Source organism: Ornithorhynchus anatinus, chromosome 7 (assembly GCF_004115215.2).
Source record: "Ornithorhynchus anatinus isolate Pmale09 chromosome 7, mOrnAna1.pri.v4, whole genome shotgun sequence".
NCBI classification, from domain to species: Eukaryota; Metazoa; Chordata; class Mammalia; order Monotremata; family Ornithorhynchidae; genus Ornithorhynchus; species Ornithorhynchus anatinus.
This window is the reverse complement of record NC_041734.1, coordinates 82203539-82223110: the sequence shown is the minus strand read 5'-3', so window position 1 is coordinate 82223110 and position 19572 is coordinate 82203539. Positions and strand designations below refer to the sequence as shown.

Sequence of the window (19572 nt, the reverse complement as noted above, 5' to 3'; positions counted from 1 at the left end):
GCGGTCTGGTTTTGTGGTTGGACACAGAAAACATTCCTTTGTCCCTGTTGACATTCTCTGGCTGCATCTGGTCCACGTGATCGACACGGGTTTTTGTCGAGCTTGGAGGTGGAAGGAGGAGGCCGAGCAAACGGACCAAAGAAAGGGACCCAGCTGACTATTTTCTCTGCCCCGTGGAGACCCAGCCAAAGGCTCCTTTTGCCAAAAGGGCCGCAACACGATCCAGTTTTTTCTACGAGGCCTATGAGGGAGTCAGGGGTTCTGCCCAGTTCAATTGTATTTCTTCATCGCTGCTTCCAGCTCCCCAGTTAGTATATTTTTACTGAGGCCAAGCCTGAAAATAATAATAATAATAATTATGGTAATCTTTAAGCACTTGCTGTGTGCCAGGCACTGTACTAAGCGTTCTGGGGGATACAAGCAAATCAGGTTGAACACGGTCCCTGTCCCGCATAGGGCTCATGGTCTCAGTCCCCATTTTGCAGATGAGGTAATGGAGGCACAGAAAAATGAAGTGACTTTCCCAAGGCCACATGGCAGACAAGTGGCAGATCCAGGATTAGAACCCATGACTCTCTGACTCCCAGGCCCATGCTCTATCCACTACACCATGCTGTTTCCCTTTCCCTGAAAATCCCCAGATTGACAGCTTCTGCCAGCCATGGCACCTTGGTAGTTACTGTAGTGTTTCTTAAGTGCTAACTGTGTCAAGCCCTGTACTAAGTGCTGGGATAGATTCAAGATAGTCATTATTACGATGGCATTTGTTAAGAGTTTAGCATTTGTTAAGAGTTTACTGTGTGTCGAGCACTGTCCTACGCGCTGGGATGGATTCAAGATAGTCATTATTACGACTGCTTAAGAGCTCACTCTGTGCCGAGGACTATTCTAAGTCCTGAGGTAGATACAAGATCATCAGGTGGGAAACAGTCCATGTCCCACATGGGGTACGCATTCTAAGTAGGGGGGAGGGCAGGTATTTAATCCCCATTTTACGGGTGAGGAAACTGAGGCACAGAGAAGTTCTGATCCACCCAAGTCTGCACAGCAGGCAAGTGGCCCAGCTGGAATCAGATCCCAGGTCCTCAGACTGCTCAGCCCGGGCTCTTCCCGACTTGGCCGTGCGGCTCCTCACCTCCTTCCTTCACCCAAGGAACGTGGTACCCCCTCTGCCCATTTCCTCTTTCCCATCATCTCTCACTTCTCTCAGCTGGAGCATTGGGAGCAGGCCCCGAGGGTGGGGGCGGGAAGGGGAGGCAGCCGGGGAGGGTCCTGGTCTCCCCCTCGTTGCCTGCCCCTGGCACCACCTCGTGGTTCCGGGCACCGTTTCCCCCGTGGTGGGGAGCAGGCGGGCCGGGGGATGTGGGGAGACCCGCTGTGGCCGATGGCCCCATGGTGTGATTGTCGGTGCAGACCCGCGGTGCGGGGAATGCCAAAAATAGACCTGCCACCGGCAGTTAATTTTAGAAAACGGAAGGAAGAAAAATTGCTTCTGCTGCCGCTGCCTTGGATAGAAGAAGCAGAGCTTGGGAGCTGAAGGGATGAGGGAGACCTACAGAATTCCGGGGGTGGGGGTGGGATTTGGGGAATAAGGAAAGAGCCCGAGCTTGGGAGTCAGAGGATGTAGATTCTAATCTCATCTCCGCCACTTGTCTGCTGCGACCTTGGGCAAGCCTGTGCCTCTGTGCCTGTGACCTCATCTGTAAAATGGGGATTAAGACTGTGAGCCCCACGTGGGACAGCCTGATTACCTTGTATCTACCCCGGCGCTTAGATAAGAGATTAGCACGTAGTAAGCGCTTAACAAATATCCTCCTCATCATCATCACTTAGGTAAAAAAAAAATTAAAACACAGAAGCAAAGACCCCAGTGGCCAACCGAAACCCCACATGGTCAAATGGCCAAATTAAAGTGTGTCCCTTTTTTTTAAAAAAAAAAAATGACATTTGTTAAGTGCTTATTAGGGGCCAGGCACTGTTCTAAGCACTGGGATAGACGCAAGCTAATCAGTTTCGACACAGTCCATGTCCCACGTGGGGCTCATGGTCTTAATCCCATTTACGCATGAGGTAACTGAGGGAAGTGAAGTGACTTGCCCAAGGTCACACAGCGTGCAAGGGGCAGAGCCGGGATGGGAACTGAGGTCCTCTGACTCCCTGGCCCAGGCTCTATCCGCTAGGCCACACTGCTTCCAGAGGACTTAGTACATGGGTGCCTACTAATTACTTTTGCGGGGAGAGTTGGGGTAACACTGCTGGGTCGTTGGAGGGAGAGTCAGGGATCTGATGGCCTTTACTTCATTCTGATCCTTCTCGACCCCTTGGCTGCCTTGGACAGGATCTCTTGGAAACACCGCCCAACCTGCTTTTCTCACATAGTCCCTACCTCATCCTCCTTGACCTCTCGGCTGCCTTTGACCCCAGAAACACAGTCTATCCTTAGCTATGTTGACGCTGTTCTTTTGCGCTTCTTCTCCTAGGTCTCCGGCTGTTTGTTCTCATTGTTTTGCGAGCTCTTCTTCCTCCTACTGCCTGTGAGAGCCCCTTAAGGCTCAATTCTGGGTCCCCTTCTATTACACCCAATCCTTTGGAGAACTCATTCGCTCCCACTGCTTTAACTCCCACCTCTAAGCAGATGTTTCCCAAATCTACATCTCCAGCCCTGACCTTTCTCCTTCTCTGCAGTCTCACATTTCCTCCTACCTTCAGGACATTTCTCCTTGGATGTCCCGTTGACACCTCAAACTTAACATGCCCCAAATGGAACTCCTCGTGTTCTTACCTGAACCCCATCCTCCCGCAGCTTCCCTGTCACTGTAGACAGCATCACCGTCCTCTCTGCCTCTCAAATCCTTAACCTTGGTGTTATCCTTGACTCATCTCTCTCATTCAACCCACACATTCAATCTGTCACCAAATCCTGTTGGTTCTACTTTGGGTTCTGTACCTCGATCTCTCCTGTCTCACCGCCGACCTCTCGCCCACAACCTACCTCTGACCTGGAACGCCCTCCCGCCTCCTATCAGACAGATAATTGCTCTCCCCAACTTCCAAACCTAGTTGGAGGCACATCTCTTCCAAGAAGCCTTCCCTGACTGAGCCCTCTTTTCCTCTTCTCCTGCTCCCTTCTATGCCACTCTTACTTGCTCCTTCATTCATCCTCCTTTCCATCCCCACAGCACATGTGTATATATCTGTATTTATCTGTAGTCTGTTTATATTAATGTCTGACTCCCCCCTCTAGACTGTGAGCTTGTTGTGAGCGTGAATTTGTCTGTTACACTGTACTCTCCCAAGTGCTTAGTACAGTGCTTTACACACAGTCATGTCATATCTTATGCTGTCGAGTCATCTCCGACCCATAGCGACACCATGGACACATCTCTTCCAGAACGCTCTAACTCCATCTGCAATCGTTCTGGTAGTGGATCCACAGAGTTTTCTTGGAAAAATCCGAAATGGTTTAACATTGCCTACCTCTGCACAGTAAACTTGAGTCTTCGCCCTTGATTCTGTCCCGTGCCGCAGCTGCCCAGCACTGGGGAGTTTTGACTTGTAGCAGGTGGCCTTCCACTTGCTAGCCACTGCCCAAGCTAGGAATGGAATGGGTAGGCCTCTGCTTGACTCTCCCTCCTGTAGTCGAGACTGGTAGACCACTGAAAACTCTCCAGGTGTGACCCTGAGAGGGGTTGCACACAGTAAGCACTCAATAAATATGACTGACTGACTGAATGACCTCCCTGCCACCTGTCTCTTCCCACTCCAGTCAATCAGTCCATCAATTGATGGTATTTTTTGAGCGCTTACTATGCACAGAACACTATACCAAGCTCATGGGAGAGTACAACACAACAGAATTAGCAGGCATTTTCCCTGCCCATGACAAGCTTCTAGTGTAGAGGAGGAGGCAGGCATTAATATAAATAAACCCAGGCTATGCTTCATTCTTTTGCCCAGATCATTTTTCTAAAAAAAGTCCAGTCCATGCCTCAAGAACCTCCAGTGGTTGCCCATTCACCTCTGCATCAAACAGAAACTCCTCACTTTTGGCATAAGGAGTGCCTTATGCCCCCTCCTACCCCACCTCGCTGCTCTTCTAATTCAACCCAGCCCGCACACTTCACTCCTCTAACACCGACCTACTCGCCTGTCCCTCGATCTCGTCTGTCTCTCCGCCGTCCTCTCGCCCATGTCCTGCCTCTGGCCTGGCGCTCCCTCCCTCTCTCTTATCCCACAGACCACCACTGTCCCCACCTTCAAAGCCCTCCTAAAACTCACATCTTCAAGAGGCCTTCCCCGACTAAGCCCCCATTTCCCTATTCTTTCTCCTTTCTGTGTCAGCTATGCACTCGGATTGGTACCCCTTAAGTATGTGCTATTCACCCCAGCCCCAAAGCACTTATGCCCATAGCCTTATGCTCAGCCATTTCCCTTCTCTCTAGTTCATTTCATTGTCTTCCTCCCCATCTGGATTGTAAACTCGTTGTGGGCAGGGAACGTGTCTACTGATTCTATTGTACTGGTCTCTCCCAAATGCTCCATACAGTGTTGTGCACGCGGTGACCACTCAGTAAATAATAATAATAATAATGTTGGTATTTGTTAAGCGCTAACTATGTGCAGAGTGCTGTTCTAAGCGCTGGGGTAGACACTGGGGAATCAGGTTGTCCCACGTGGGGCTCACAGTCTTAATCCCGATTTTACAGATGAGGTAACTGAGGCACAGAGAAAAATACCATTGATTGACCATGGACTCTGGGAGCGAATAGAGGGAAGCAGTCAGTCAGTTGTATTTGAGTGCTTACTGTGTACAGAGCACTGTACTAGGCACTTAGAGAAGCGTGGCCTAGTGGAAATAGCCTGGGCCTGGGAGCCAGAGGGCGTAAATTCTAATCCCGGCTCTATCACTTGTCTGCTGTGTGACCTTAGGCAAGTCACTTCAGTTACCTAATCTGTAAAATGGAGATTGTCTTCCTCCCTCTGATTTAGACTGTGAACCCCATGTGGGACAGGGACTGTGTCCATTCTGAGATCTTGTTTCTCTACCCCAGTATTTAGAACAATGCTTGACACACAGTAAGTGCTTAACAGATACCATTAAAAAAAAGAGTCCAGGGGCTGCCCTCAAGGAGCTCACATTGCCCAGAGCCCAAGAGTGGGGAGTCGGTCAGCCAGTTGTATTTTTTGAGCACTTAATGTGTGCAGAGCACTGTTCTAAGTGTTTGGGAGAGTGCGGTAGAACAATAAAGGGACACATTCCCTGCCCGCAATGAGCTTATAGTCTAGAAGGGAGAGGAGAGTGGGGGATTGGGCCTGTGAGAGCCGGCCTGGCGGCGACGTGGTTTTCCCATGGTTTTCTCTTCCGCCCAGGAGAGCGACCCCTGAACCTGCGGGTGCCCCACCCTGTAAGTCGGCCCCCCGTGGGGGCAGATGGAGATCAGCTTTCGACCAAGCCGCTCCGCAGCTCCCGGGCCTCAGGTGAGCTGGCACTGGGTCGAGCCCATGGGAACTCCCGGCCCCGCCACCGGGCAGAGACCGGGTTTGCTCACACTCCTTTCCAGCTGTCTCGGTGGGCCTCCTGCAGGGAACCCCACCCCTCTCGGCCTCTAGAGCCATTGGTTGTCCTTGCTCTCTGCTCCAGGATTACTGTGTTCCCTGCATAGGACTCCGACAAGCGTCCCTGGGGGGGGATAAGCGGTGGGACAGTAGAAGCGGCGTGGCCCAGTGGAAAGAGCGCAGGGCGGGCCTGGAAGTCAGAGGACCTGGGTTCTTAATCCCGACTCTGCCACTTATATGCTGGGTGACCTTGGGCAAGTCACTTCACTTCTCTGAGCCTCAGTTATCTCATCTGTAAAATGGGGGTCAAGACTGTGACCCCCAGGTGGGACAGGAACTATGTCTAACCTGGTTCGCTTGTATCTTGCTTAGAGCAGTGCTTGGCACGTAGTAAGCGCTTAACAAATGTCATTATAATTACTGTTGTTATTCTCTGGGCCTCGGTTACCTCATATGCAAAGTGGGGATTCAGACCCCTTCTCCCTTCATTATTGTGAGCCTCATGTGGGACCTGATGATCTTGCATCTCCCCCAACCCTTAGAGCAGAGTTTGGCACACAGAGTTTGAGAAGCAGCGTGGCGCAGTGGAAAGAGCACGGGCTTTGGAGTCAGGGCTTATGAGTTCGAATCCCAGCTCTGCCACTTGTCAGCTGTGTGACTGTGGGCAAGTCACTTAACTTCTCTGTGCCTCAGTTCCCTCATCTGTAAAATGGGGATTAAGACTGTGAGCCCCACGTGGGACAACCTGATTCCCCTGTGTTTACCCCAGCGCTTAGAACAGTGCTCTGCACATAGTAAGCGCTTAACAAATACCAACATTATGTGCATAACAAATATCACAGTGAGTGTTGTTATAAGGTTGGGAGGCAGCCCTGGGGCTTGGGGAGCCCAGCGGGGAGGGGTTGAGCAGCCAGGGATCCCCAGCAAGAGTAGTTGTTTGGTCCTCCTCCTCCTGGATTCAGGGCCAGGTCTGCTTCCATCCTCCCCCTACGTCGTGATTGGCCGCTCCCTCGCACTCTTCCTCCTCCGTGTCTCCTCCCTGGGCCCCAAGAGGTTCCCGATATGAGCCTCCTCCTCTCGTCTCCTCCCTCCATCTCCCTGCTAGCTCATGGTCCAGGGCTTGGAGGGGACGCTCTGGGGCCAACTGACGCCACTCCTCCTGCTTCTTGTTTCCCTTTTCGATGCAGAAAACCTTGGCATTTTAAAGGATTTTCCTCACTCGGCTTTCAGTATAGAAAGGAAAGTTATCAAGACAGAGCCGGAAGATACGAGATAGCCGAGACGTCCGCGGCCCCGCCGAACTCTGGAAACTCCTCGGGCCGACGGACCCAGCTCCAACCGGGGAACGAAGCCTTAATAACCAACGTTGCCTCATTCACGCCAACGGATCTCCCCCAGTCAAAACCCAGGCGGCAGGTCTTGCGAGAACAGAGGGGGCACCCCCCCCATCCCGGCAGAGTGGGGGGATCGACTAGGCCCGGCCTCCGGGGGCCGCCCTGCGGACCGTCCGCTGACCTAACAGCGATAGCCCGGGGCCTCGAGGCCCGGAGTCCGTCCGGCGATTGTGGACACGATTCATTTTACTTGAAACTCCAGCGTCTCCTTTGGGTGTATCGAACGGAACTAGGCCCCGTCACCCGCCCGGACTGAGCGATGTCTTTCGGGGCGGAGGAAGGGGGCCCTGGGCTGACGGAGGTGTTTCTGCGGAGGAAACCTGGCCCGCCGCCCGGTAGCTGAGCCGAGAACAGTCGCGGCTCTTCCGTCTGAGCGAGCCGGGCTGGGTTCCCGGGAGGGATTTCTATATGTGCAGATGTGTCTCTATATATACATCTCCCTCTCGCTTATGTGTCTGTCCGTATGTATGTGTTAAGTAGGTGTGACGCGTGATGCGTCATTTTGCTGGCTTGGCCGGGGCATTTCCGTCTACTCCCGAGCCCCGGAGCCCATGAAGAGAGAGATAGAGGATGGCCGGCGGCACGTCTTGCTCCTGGCCCGGGCTCCTCCCGACCGTACCAGCCCGGAACCCGCACACTTCCCAGGAGAGCCAGCTCACAAGGAAGGTTGACCGCCGACCGGGGGGACCGGCAACCAGGAGTCTGGCTTCCACCAAGTTCTTTGCATTGGCCGAGCCCGGTGGAGGCCAGCACCGCCTCCACGTGTGACAGCGGGCTGGGTGGGAATTCTTCGCGGCTGGGGAAGACCGGGGGTGACAGGGAGTGGTCTCTGGGGGGGGGCGGTCAACCGTCCCAGGGGGGTGCCCTCTTCCGGCTGGGCTTCTTGGCCGCCTACACTCAGTATTTATTTGTTACCCTTCCAGTTTCGCAGATGCAAATTTTTCCCTCTAAAATTGGCACTAACCCGACTGCGTTTTGATATTTCGTTTCCACCGTTGAATGCGGTGCTGGGGGTGGGGTAGCCATGCCAGATGTGAGCGTGTGTCCCCGCCTACACACACACACACACACACACACACATTCTGGCATTCTGGTTTTCCAGTTCATCCCCCAGTATAATTTCCAATTTGAGTTCCCAAAGGAGATCCCAGTGGATCTAGAGACCCCATTTCCCTGATTTGGAGGGTGTGTGGTGGCGGAGGGTGGATAAGTCACTGGGAGTATAGTAAATATGCCCTGTTGGATGAATTAATGGGACCTGGGTACTGGGGAGCAGGGAGGATTGGGGGATTCCATTTACCCAACATCCTGGATCTGCATCAAAAACACCCCAAGCTTGGGCCCGACACTCAAACACACACTCACTGATGAAAGTGTCTACACTGTTGGTCTCCAATCACTGTAACAGACAAAATTGTCTTATCGCTTTGAATTTGTGGAGCAGAGCTTTATAGCGGAAACACCAGTAAACGACTTTTATACTATTAAAATGTTTTCTTTCTCCTCCCCCCCCCCCCCGCCCCCATATCGTCTCTTTGACCGCACTGTAGTGTTTCACCCACTGAGAAATTTTTTTCTGGACTGTACAACCCCGTGGCTGGACTAGGATTGAACCATGTGATTGTGTTTGTTCCTCGTGTGTGGCCCTAGTGGTGTGTGCGTGGGGTTTCGACGCGTTGTGATCTGCTTTTAATATTAGCCATAGCACTGGTTAGTATCTGAGTAGTTTCATGAAACGTTTCATGTATTTGAATGTGCGGGTGGGTGGGTGGGGGGTTGTTTCTCGGGGGTGTCGTGTGTTTCTAATTGAGTCTTAATGTGTGTAGACTTGAATAAGCAACGGAGGTTTACAGATATACAGGCATTCTCGTACTTCGACAGCGCGTGTGATTCGAACGCGGCCAGACCCTGGGGGCAGAGGGTGGGGGGCGGGAAGGGTCCCGGGCTCCAGCCGGCATCTTGACATACATACCGAGCTCGCTTGGTTGTTAACGGTTTCGTGGTCTTTAAAGTTGAATGGTCCGGGTGGCCGGGGGCGGGTGGGGGAGGTTGGGGGGCGGTCGACCCAATTTCAATAGAATAGAACTTTTATTTTGTAAACACTAATGTATTAAATTTGCTCTACACGAAAGCTTATGATACATATATTATTTTTTAATTTGAATCGTGAAGAGGATTCTGTGGCCGGAGCCCCGGGTGCGTGGGGGTGTCCAGCTGGGAACATTTCCAGCGAGCGACAGGCCATTGGTCCCATGTTCCGGAGGCCGGGACCACGGGACAGTGGGTGACCCCTCTGGTTGGAGTCAGAAGTGTGAGGAGGGAAGAGGGCATGAGGGGGGGAAAAAGAGAGATGTGGGTTTTCGCTTCAGGGGCTATAAACCCTCTGTTGGCCTCTTCCGCTACATCTGTCTTGCTTGCCGGCCAGTGGTCGCCTCTGAGGTGGACAGGTCCGGTCACTCACTCCCCAGTGGAGAAGGGTTTGGAAAGGAGTTTGGAGGAGGGCTGGATTGTCTGTACGGTCTGGGAGACTCACAATGCGGCCTGGGGGAAAGAACCCGGACCTGAGAGTCAGAGGACCTGTGTTCTAATCCCAACCCCACCACTGTGTGACTTGAGTGAGCCTCTTCACTTCTCTGTGCCTGTTACCTCATTTGTAAAATGGGGATTGATACTGTGAGCCCTCCTTGGGACAGGGACTGTCTCCAACCCGACTTGCTTGTGTCCACCCCAGTGCTTAGTTGAGTGCTTGGCCCATAGTAAGTGCTTAACAAATACCACAGTTATTATCATTGGCATTAAGGCATTCAATCAACTCTCTCCCTCCTACCCTACCTCATTCCTCTCTCACTGCAAACAGCCCTCCCTCTCCACTCCTCAAAAACTGTACCTTGATCTCCTCTATCTCGCCGCCGACCCCTTGCTCATATCCTCCCTCTGGCCTAGCCCTACCCCAACCCCATCATATTGGACAGGCCACCGCCCTCCCCACCTTCAGTCAGTCAAATCAATCATATTTATTGAGCGCTCACTATGTGCAGAGCACTGCACTGAGCACTTGGAAGAGCACAATATGACAGAGTCAGTAGACACGTTCCTTGTATAGAGGGAGAGACAGATATTACAGTAAATTATGGTGTGGACATAAGGGCTGTGGGGTTGAGGAAAGAGTGAATAGGGGATGCACATTCAAGGGCGAAGATGATGATGAAAGCAGTGGGAAAAGAGGAAATGGGGGCTTAGTCGGCGAGGCCTAATGGAGGAGTTGTGCTTTTAATAAGGCTTTGAAGGTGGGGAGATAATTGCCCGTTGGATGTGAAGGAGTGGGGGGTTCCAGGTCAGAAGGAGGATATGGGCAAGGGATTGGTGGTGAGACGGATGAGATTGAGGTAGAGTGAGTGGGTGGATGTTAGAGGAGTGAAATGGGCAGGCTGGGTTGTAGTAGGAGACCAGCAGAGTAAGAGAGGTGGGGGTAAGATGATTGAGGGCTTTAAAGCGGATGGTAAAGTGTTTCTATTTGACACGGAGATGGATGGGCAACTACTGGAGGGTCTTGAGGCATGGGGAGACGTGGACTCAACCCAACCCACACACTTCGTTCCTTTAATGCTAACCTTCTCACTGTACCTCCATCTCATCTATCTTGCCGCCAACCTCTTGCCCTCGTCCTGTCTCAGTCCTGGAACGCCCTCTCTCATATCCAACAGACACTCTCCCCTGCTTTCAAAGTCTTATTGAGGCACATCTCCAAGAGGACTTCCCTGACTAAGCCCTCTTTTCCTTTTCTCCCTTCTGTGTCACCCTGATTTTGTCCCTTTATTCATCCACTCTCCCAGCCCCACAGCGCTTAGGTACATATCTGTAATTTGTTTACATTAATTCCTGTCTCCCCCTGAAGACTAAGCCCACTGTGGGCAGGGAATGTTTTCATTAGATTGTGATTTTGGACTGTCCCAAGCACTCAGTAGAGTGTTCTGCACACAGTAAGCACTCAATAAATACAAATGACTGACTGGTTTTGTAGAATAAATGATCCAGGCAGCAGAGTGTAGTATGGACTGGAGTGGGGAGAGCACAGGAGTCAGCAAGGAGGCTGATACATAAATCAGGGCAGGTTAGGATAAATGCTTGTATCAGCGAAGTAGTAGTTTGGATGGAGAGGAAAGGGTGGACTTTAGATGTTGTGAAAGTAGGACTGACAGGATTTGGAGACAGGTTGAATATGTAGGTTGAATGAGAGAGATGAGGCTCACGCCAAGGTCACAGGCTTGTGAGACAGGGTGGGTAGTGGAGCTGTCTACAAAACCTTGCTCAAATCCTATCTCCTCCAAGAGGCCTTCCCTAAGCCATCATTTCTCCTAGCTGGCCTCCCTTCTGCTTCACCTGTATGCACTTGGGCTGCATCCCAAAACTCTTTGATGCCTCAGCCCCAGAGCACTCCAGTCCGTATCCTTATACTCCGATATTTCCCCTATCATTTATTTTAATGTCTGCCTCCCCAGCTAGAGCGTAAACAGTGGGGCAGCACACTCAGGACAGTGCTCTGAAATCAATCAGTTGTATTTATCTAGCACTTACTGTCTGCAGAGCACTGTACTAAGCTCTTGGGAGAGTACAACAGAGTTGGTAGACACATCACCTGCCCTCAAGGAACTTCAAGTCTAGAGGGGGAGGCAGGCGTAAACATAAATTAGGATATAGACATAAGTGCTGTGGGGCTGAGGGTGGAATGAATATCAAGCGATTAAAAGGGAACAGATCCAAGTGCATGGGAGATGCAGAAGGGAGAGGGAGTAGGGGAAATGTGGGCTTAATTGGAGAAGGCCCCCTAGGAGAAGATGTGAATTTAATATAACTTTGAAGGTGAGGAGGGATAGATTGTTGGCTATGAAGGGGAAGGAAGTTCCAGACCAGAGGCAGGATGTGGCCAAGGGGTCGATGGCGAGGTAGATCGAGGTACAGTGAGTAGGTTGGCCTTAGAGGAGCAAATTGTGCAGGCCGGGTCGGAGTAGGAAATCACGGAGGGAAGATAGGAAGGGGCAAGGCGATTAAGTGTTTAGCGTGGGAAGGCCTTTTGGAGGAGATGGGATTTTAGAAGGGTTTTGAAGTTGGGGAGAGCGATGGTCTGTCGGATATAAATGGGGAGAAAGTTCCATCCAGAAGCAGGACGTGGGTGCGGGGTCAGCGGTGAGATAGATGAGATCGAGAGATAGAGAGTAGGTTGGTGTTAGTGGAGTGGACTGAAGTGAAATCAGAGAGATGAGATAGGAGGGGGTGGGATGATTGCTTCAGAGCTAATGGTGAGAAGTTTCTGTTTTAAACTAGTTTTTCCAGAAATGGGGTGGTGTGGACTGAAATTATTGTTTTAGAAAAATATGGGCAGCAGAGTGAAGTATGAACTGAAATGGGGAGGGACAGGCAGGGAGGTCAGTGAGGAGGCTAATGCGATAATCAAGGCAGGATAGGATAAGTGCTTGTAGTCTGGTAGTTTGGAGAGAGAAAGGCGGATTTCAGTCATGTGAAGGTAAAACAGGATTTGGTGATAGACTGAATATGTGGGTTGAGTGAGAGAGATAGGTTGAGAAGAGAAGCAGCGTGGTGTAGTGGGTAGAGCATGGGCCTTGAAGCCAGAAGGTCATGGGTTCTAATCCCGGTTCCACCATTTGTCTGCTGTGTGACCTTGGGCAAGTTGCTTTACTTCTCTGGGCCTTAGTTACCTCATCTGTAAAATGGGGATTGAGACTGAGAGCCCTACATAGGACAGGGACTGTGCCCAACCCAATTTGCTCATATCTACCCCAGTACTTAGTACAGTGACTGGAACATAGTAAGCACTTAACAAATACCGTTATCATTATTATTATAGCGCTGAGGTTATGGGCTGGCTTGTGAGATTGGGAGCACAATGGTGGTGGTGTTTGCAGTGATGGGAAAGTTGGGGAGGACAGGGTTTGGGTGGGAAAATGAGGAGTTCTGTTTTACACTTGTTAAATTTGAGGTGTTTGCAGGACATCCAAGTAGAGGTGTCCTGAGGGCAGAAGGAAATTCGAGACTGCAGAGAAGGCGAGAGGACGGGGCTGGAGATGTAGATTTGGGAATCATAATAATAATTGTGGTATTCGTTAAGTGCTTACATGTGCCAGGCACTGTACTAAGCGCTGAGGTGGATACAAGCAAATCGGGTTGGACACAATCCCTGTCCCCAGTGGGGCTCACAGTGTCAATTCCCATTTTACAGATGAGGTAACTGAGGCCCAGAGAAGTGAAGACTTCACACCAAAGCGAGAAACAATGCTGGGTTATGGCGGGAGCGGAGGAGGTGATGGATCATGGATAAAAAATTGGCTGGGATGCGGGGTAGGAGCAAGGGTCACAATTATGGATGGAGTGTGATCTGGAGTGCCCGGGGATGGACCCGGTGGGTCTGTCATTCAAAGTGGGCCTTGACAGTCTGGAGAGGGAATGAGCAGTGAAATCTCCACCCTCGCAGGAGACCATGAGCTCCTCAGGCCAGGGAGGGACCGTGTGGACGGGAAGATCTGCTGGGGGAGGGGAGACGGGGCCGTGGGACCGCCTGAAAAATGGTAGCTTTTGCCTCAGAGTGAGGATGTGTGAGGGAAAACTCCACGGAAAGAATTTGAGTCCCAGTTCCATGTTCCTTCACAACATCTCCAGAATCCACCCCTTCTTTTCCGTCCAAACCGCCACCATGCTGGTCCAATACTTGTCATGTCCTTCTCGACTATTGCGTCGGACTACTCGCTGACCTCCCTGTCTCCTGCCTTCCCCCTTAACCCTCCTCCAGTTCACACTTCATCCTGCAGCCCGGATCATTTCTCTGCAAAACTGCTCAGTCCATCTCTCCCCCCTCCTCAAGAAGCTCCAGTGGTTTCCCATCCACCTCCGCATCAAACAGAAACTCCTCACCGTTGGATTTAAAGCACTCAATCACCCTGCCTCCTCCTACCTCACATTGCTACTCTCCTACTACAACCCAGCCCACACGCTGTGCTAACGCCAACCTCGATCTCATCTATGTCACCGCTGACCTCATGTCCTCTGTTCTACCAGGAACTCCTTCCCCGTCAAAGAGCTCTGCTTGTCGTAAGCCCTCAATGAATATGATTAAATTGATTGATTCACCTCCAGAATATTCAATCAAATGGTAGTTATTGAGTACTTACTCCAGGATATTCAATCAAATGGTAGTTATTGAGTGCTTACTGCGTGCAGAGCACTGTACTAAGCCCTTGGGAAAGTACAATGCAATTGATCAATGCAATCCCTGCATCCCTACAAGGCACTTATAAAGGGAGATAGACATGGAAATAAATTACAAATAAGGGAGAAGATAAAGACATGTACATAAGTGCTGGGGGAATAGGGGTGTATCAAAGTGTTTAAGGGATACATAACCAAATCCGTGGTTGACGTGAGGTGGGCACGGGAAATAAAAAGTCTGGGAAGGCCTCTTGGACCGAGATGTGATTTTAGGAGGGTTTTGAAGATGGGGAGAGTGATGGACTGGAATATATAATAATTTTGGTATTTGTTAAGCGCTTACTATGTGCAGAGCACTGTTCTAGGCGCTGGGGTAGACACAGGGGAATCAGGTTGTCCCACGTGGAATTCACAGTCTTAATCCCCATTTTACAATGAGGTAACTGAGGCACAGAGAAGATGTGACTTACCCACAGTCACACAGAATATGTGAGGGGGGAGGGAGCTCCAGGCCAGAGGGAGGATGTGGGCTAGGGATCGTTAACAGGATAGATGAGATCGAGGTACGGAGAGTAGGTTGACGTTAAGAGGAGCAGAGCGTGTGGGCTGGGCTATAGTAGGAAATCAGCCAGGTAAGGTAAGACGGGGTGAAGTGATTGAGTGCCTTAAAGCCGATGGTAAAGGGTTTCTGATGCAGAGGTGGCTGGACAACCACTGGAGGTTCTTGAGAAGTGGGGAGATCTGGACTGAACAGTTGTTCATTCAATTCATTCAATCATATTTATTGAGTGCTTACTGTGTGCAGAGCACTGTACTAAGCGCTCGGGAGAGGACAATACAACAGTAAACAGACATATTCCCTGACCACAGTGAGTTTACAGTCCAGAGGGGAAGAGATGGGCATTAATATGAGAAGCAGCGTGGCTCAGTGGAAAGAGCACGGGCTTTGGAGTCAGAGGTCATGAGTTCAAATCCCGGCTCTGCCACTTGTCAGCTGTGTGACTGTGGGCGAGTCACTTAACTTCTCTGTGCCTCAGTTACCTCATCTGTAAAATGGGGATTAAGACTGTGAGCCCCACGTGGGACAACCTGCTTCCCTTGTGTCTACCCTAGAGCTTAGAACAGTGCTCTGAACATAGTAAGCGCTTAACAAATGCCAACATTATTATTATTATTATTAATAATATAAAATAAATGACAGATATGTACATAAGTGCTCTGGGGCTGGGATGGGGGAGGAAGAAAGGGAGCAAGTCAGAGCGACGCAGAAGGGAGTGGGAGAAGAGGAAACGGGAGGCTTAGGGATAGGCCTTCCGGAGGAGATGTGCCTTCAGTAAGGCTTTGAAGGCGGGGAGAATAATCGTCTGTTGGGTTTGAGGAGGGAGGGCTTTCTAGGCCAGAGGCAGGAAGTGGGCGAGGGGTCGGCGGCGAGATAGGTGAGATCGAGGCACATTGAGAAGGTTAGCCCTAGAGGAGCAAAGTGTGTGGGCTGGGTTGGAGTAGGAGAGTAGCGAGGTGAGGTAGGTGGGGGCAAGGTGATGGAGGGCTTTAAAGCCAATGGTGAGGAGTTTTTGTTTGATGAGGAGGTGAGTAGTTTTTGCTTGATCATTTCAGAAAATGATCCTGGCAGCAGAGTGAAATATGGACAAGGGAGGAGTCACCTCTGCTCTCCCCACCTTTAAAGGCCTTGTGAGATCACATCTCCTCCAGGAGGCCTTCCCAGATTAATCTCTCACCTCCTTGCATTATTTCTCCCCTTCTGACCTTCCAGTATTTTCACATCTCCTAAGCTCTCGGGAACTTTGTCCCCGCCCATCCCTTAAAAGTCTTTTGCTTCCTCTTACTGTAATTTATTTTAGTGTCTCTCTTTCTCACTAAATGGAAAGTTCCTTGACGTTTGGGATGAGGATAACTGTATTTATTAAATGCTTTTTTATGTGCCAAGCACTGGGATCAATACCAGATAATCAGGTCAGACACAGGCCCTGTCTCACATGGGGCTCAGCCCCATTCAACAGATGAGGAAACTAAGGGACAGAAAAGTTAAGGAATTTGTCCAAAGTCACCCTACAGGTAAGTCTGACTCCAGTACTCTGCTCTTAGGTCATAATAATAATCATTGTGGTATTTAAGGACTTACTATTTGCTAAGCACTGTACTGAGCGCTGGTGTCAAAACAACATAATCAGGTCCCACATGGGCTCATAGTCCAAGTAGAAAGGAGAACAGGTATAGAATCCCCATTTTGCAGTTGAGAAAACTGAGGCCCAGAGAAGTGAAATGACTTGCCCCAGGTCACACGGCAGACAAGTGGCAGAATGGGGATTGGAATCCAAGTCCTCTGACTCCCAGGCCCGGCTCTTTCCCCTAGGTCGTGCTGCTTCCCGTCATCATTGGTTCGTATTAAGTCAAAAGGGACTAAAGATAGTATTTGGCAAGCGACTGCTGTGACAACACAAGGGCCAGGCTTTATGTGTGTTTAATGTGTCCGGGACAGTGGGTCCCTTTGGCCGTTTTAGCCACACACACTCATGGGAGAATTTTTTCTCTGATGGTGTCATCTTTCAATATGAAGGAACTGTTTTTATCTCTATAGGTATCTCAGTAGTTACGTAGAGAGACAGACATTTGAAGAAGGCACCATATATATTTATATAGATCTGTGCATCTATATATATTTATATGTACCCCAGCTTTAGAAATATGACTCAAGCAGTAGTCCCTGGGTTTGGTTGGGAGTGAGACAGGAAATCTGAGCTAATTTCTACTTTGCTCTCTGGTGGGTGTCTCATGAAAACTACAGTAATAACCTTCTTTGTAAATCGGGTTTGGAGCAATTGCCAGAGTTAGGAAAAGGAGTGGGGATGGCTTTGAAAATTGCAGTTCATGAAGGCTTTTAGTTCTTTTTTTAACTTCGTTTTTAGTCAATCTGTTATTCAGTAATGTGAGTGTCAACTGTGGGCAGAACATTTGGAAGCTGGGGAGAGGATGGTACAGTTAGTGGTTACGATTCCTGCCTTCAAAGACCTTACAGTCTGCTGTGGGCAGAGCGCTGTTTTGAGGATTTGGGAGAATACAATAGAGTTAAAAGACAAGATTACCTGCCCTCAAAGAGATTACAGTTTACTGTGTGCAGAGCACTGGACTGAGCTCTAGGGAGAGCATGAGAGTTAGTAGACGTGATCCCTGCTCACAAGAAATTTGCAGTCACTTAAATACTTATTTTTTCTTTATGGTATTTAAGTGCTCACTATTGTGCCAGGCACTGAACTAAGCATTGGGGTAACAAGCTAGTCAGGTTGGACACAGTCCGAGGCCCACCTGGAGCTCCCAGTCTTAATCTCCGTTGTACAGATAAGGTAACTGAGGTATAGAAGAAGTGAAATGATTTGCCCAAAGTCACACAAAGGACGAGTGGTGGAGCTGGGATTAGAACCCTGCATCCCTCTGACTTCCAGGCCCGTGCTCTACCCATTAGACTAGGCTGCTTCAAGATCCCATTCAATCAATAAATGAGTCACTGTAGGATATGTTTGTAAAATTACCCCTCCTACCTTACCTAGCTGATTTCCTACTCCAACCCAGCCCGCACACTTTGCTCTTCTAAAGCCGACCCATTCACTGTATCTCCATCTCGTCTATCTCGCCGCTGACCTCTCGCCCGTGTCCTGCCTCTGGCCTGGAACGCCCTCCCCCTTCATATCTGACAGACCACCAGTTTCTCCACATTCAGAGCCTTATTCATTCATTCAACCGCATTTATTGAGTGCTTACTGTGTGCAGAGCACTGTACTAAGTGCTTGGAAAGTACAATTCAGCAATAGAGACGATCCCTGTCAATTTCCCCAAATAAGTCCTCCTTTCTCCTACTTCCTCTCCCTTCTGTGTCACCCTTGAACTTGGATGTGTACACTTTAAGCACTTGATATTCCTCCCACCATCAGCCCCACAGCACTTATATCCATATCTGTAATTTTTATGTGTCGGTTTCCCCGCTAGTTTAAAAGCTCCTCGTGGGCCGGGAAAGTTCCTACCTACTCTGTAGTATTGTAAGCAGCACAGTGCTCTGCACACAGTAACCACTCTAATAAATACCACTGATGGATTACCACAGAAATCAAAGGCCTATTATTTCTTGCCCCCTGGGAGATGAGGGGAATGAACATTCAAAATGAGTATAGATAGTGAGAGTGAGAGGAAGAACAAGGTTAGAGCAGGTAGTTGAGAAGCAGCGGTGGCCTAGTGGAAAGAGCCCGGGCCTGGGAGTCAGAGGACCTGGGCTCTAATCCTGACTCTGCCACATGCCTGCTGTGTGACCTTGGGAAAGTCACTTCATCTGTCTGTGCATCAGTTAGCTCACCTGTAAAATGGGGATTCAATACCTCTTTTCCCTCCTGGACTATGAACCTCATGTGGAACAGGGACTGTGTCTGGCTTGACACATAAGCACTTAAATATCAAAATTACTAAATGCCAGGGAGAAATTTGCAGCATCAGACATCGCCTGTCTGTCCAACGGGGCAGGGGCAATGTGGGGAGGGAGATGGAGAGGACAGCCCAGACTGGAGGAGGGGGAACAGTCCAGGCTGGAGAAGAGGGGAGACCCGGAATGGAGGATGTGGGGGAGAGCCTGGGCTGGAAAAGGGGTAGAGTCCAGGCTGGAGGAGGGGGAGAACCTGAGCTGGAGGAGGTGGGAGAGCCCCAGCTGAAGGAGAGGAGTTGGGTAGATTGGGGCTGGAATTTGAAGACTCTAGTAGCCCAGGCTTCTTGCAGCATCCAGATTCCAAAAGGATCTTCCGTGTCCCCCTTCCTCAATGCTTCTAGCTGACCCAGAAATGATGGAAAAATCTGTGAGATGTAACTGATTGTGTCACTGGTCTGGTGAGGTTTAATCAGCACTATCTTTGACATTACTTCATGTGCCCAAGCTTGGAAACAAGTTGGTGAAGAGTGATGGACGCTTCCGTCCCCTGTCCTGCCCTGAAGAACATCCATGCTTTTTTTTTAATGGTATTCGTTAAGCACTTACTGTGTGCCAGGCTCTGTAGTAAGCACTGGGTAGGTACAAGCTAATCAGGTTAGTCACTGTCACTGTCCCACATAGAGGATAGTAGTGGATAAAGTCTCTGACCTGCAACTCTCTCCCTTTTCAAATCTGACAATGACTCTCCTCCCTTCCAAGCCTATTGAAGGCCCATCTCCTCCAAGAGGCCTTCCCTGACTAAGCCCCACTTTCCTCTTCTCCCACTCCCTTTTGTATCGCCCTGACTTGCTCCCTTTTTTCTTCCCCCCTTCCAGTCTCACAGCACCTACGTACATATCTGTCATTTATTTATATTAATGTCTCTCTCCCCGACCTCAGACTATTAGTTATGGGCAGGGAATATTTATTGTTGTATTGTAC

At 50.1% G+C, this 19572-nt stretch overlaps 1 protein-coding gene, 1 long non-coding RNA gene and 1 other non-coding gene across 4 annotated transcripts in view; 1 reads left to right on the top strand and 2 right to left on the bottom strand.

Annotated features, from left to right (window-relative positions):
- Nucleotides 1–8806, top strand: part of NAB1 (NGFI-A binding protein 1) — a 35613-nt gene extending 26807 nt beyond the window's left edge. Inside the window, exons 7-8 of one of the 2 annotated variants that reach the window (XM_029069391.2) lie at nucleotides 5371–5478; nucleotides 6744–8806. In XM_029069391.2, the coding sequence (XP_028925224.1) occupies nucleotides 5371–5478; nucleotides 6744–6832 (197 nt within the window). In that variant the 3' untranslated portion in view covers nucleotides 6833–8806. The remainder of the gene's footprint in view (nucleotides 1–5370; nucleotides 5479–6743) is intronic. The other variant, XM_029069390.2, reaches the window with a different exon arrangement.
- On the bottom strand, nucleotides 3552–3689 carry LOC114813567. The gene has a single exon (XR_003761284.1). It is a non-coding gene; the product is annotated as a small nucleolar RNA SNORA7 (small nucleolar RNA).
- A 277-nt stretch (nucleotides 8807–9083) lies between the features above and the next one.
- Nucleotides 9084–19572, bottom strand: part of LOC114813263 — a 51255-nt gene continuing 40766 nt past the window's right edge. The window contains exon 2 of the long non-coding RNA XR_003760969.2: nucleotides 9084–9491. This is a non-coding gene — a long non-coding RNA (uncharacterized LOC114813263). The remainder of the gene's footprint in view (nucleotides 9492–19572) is intronic.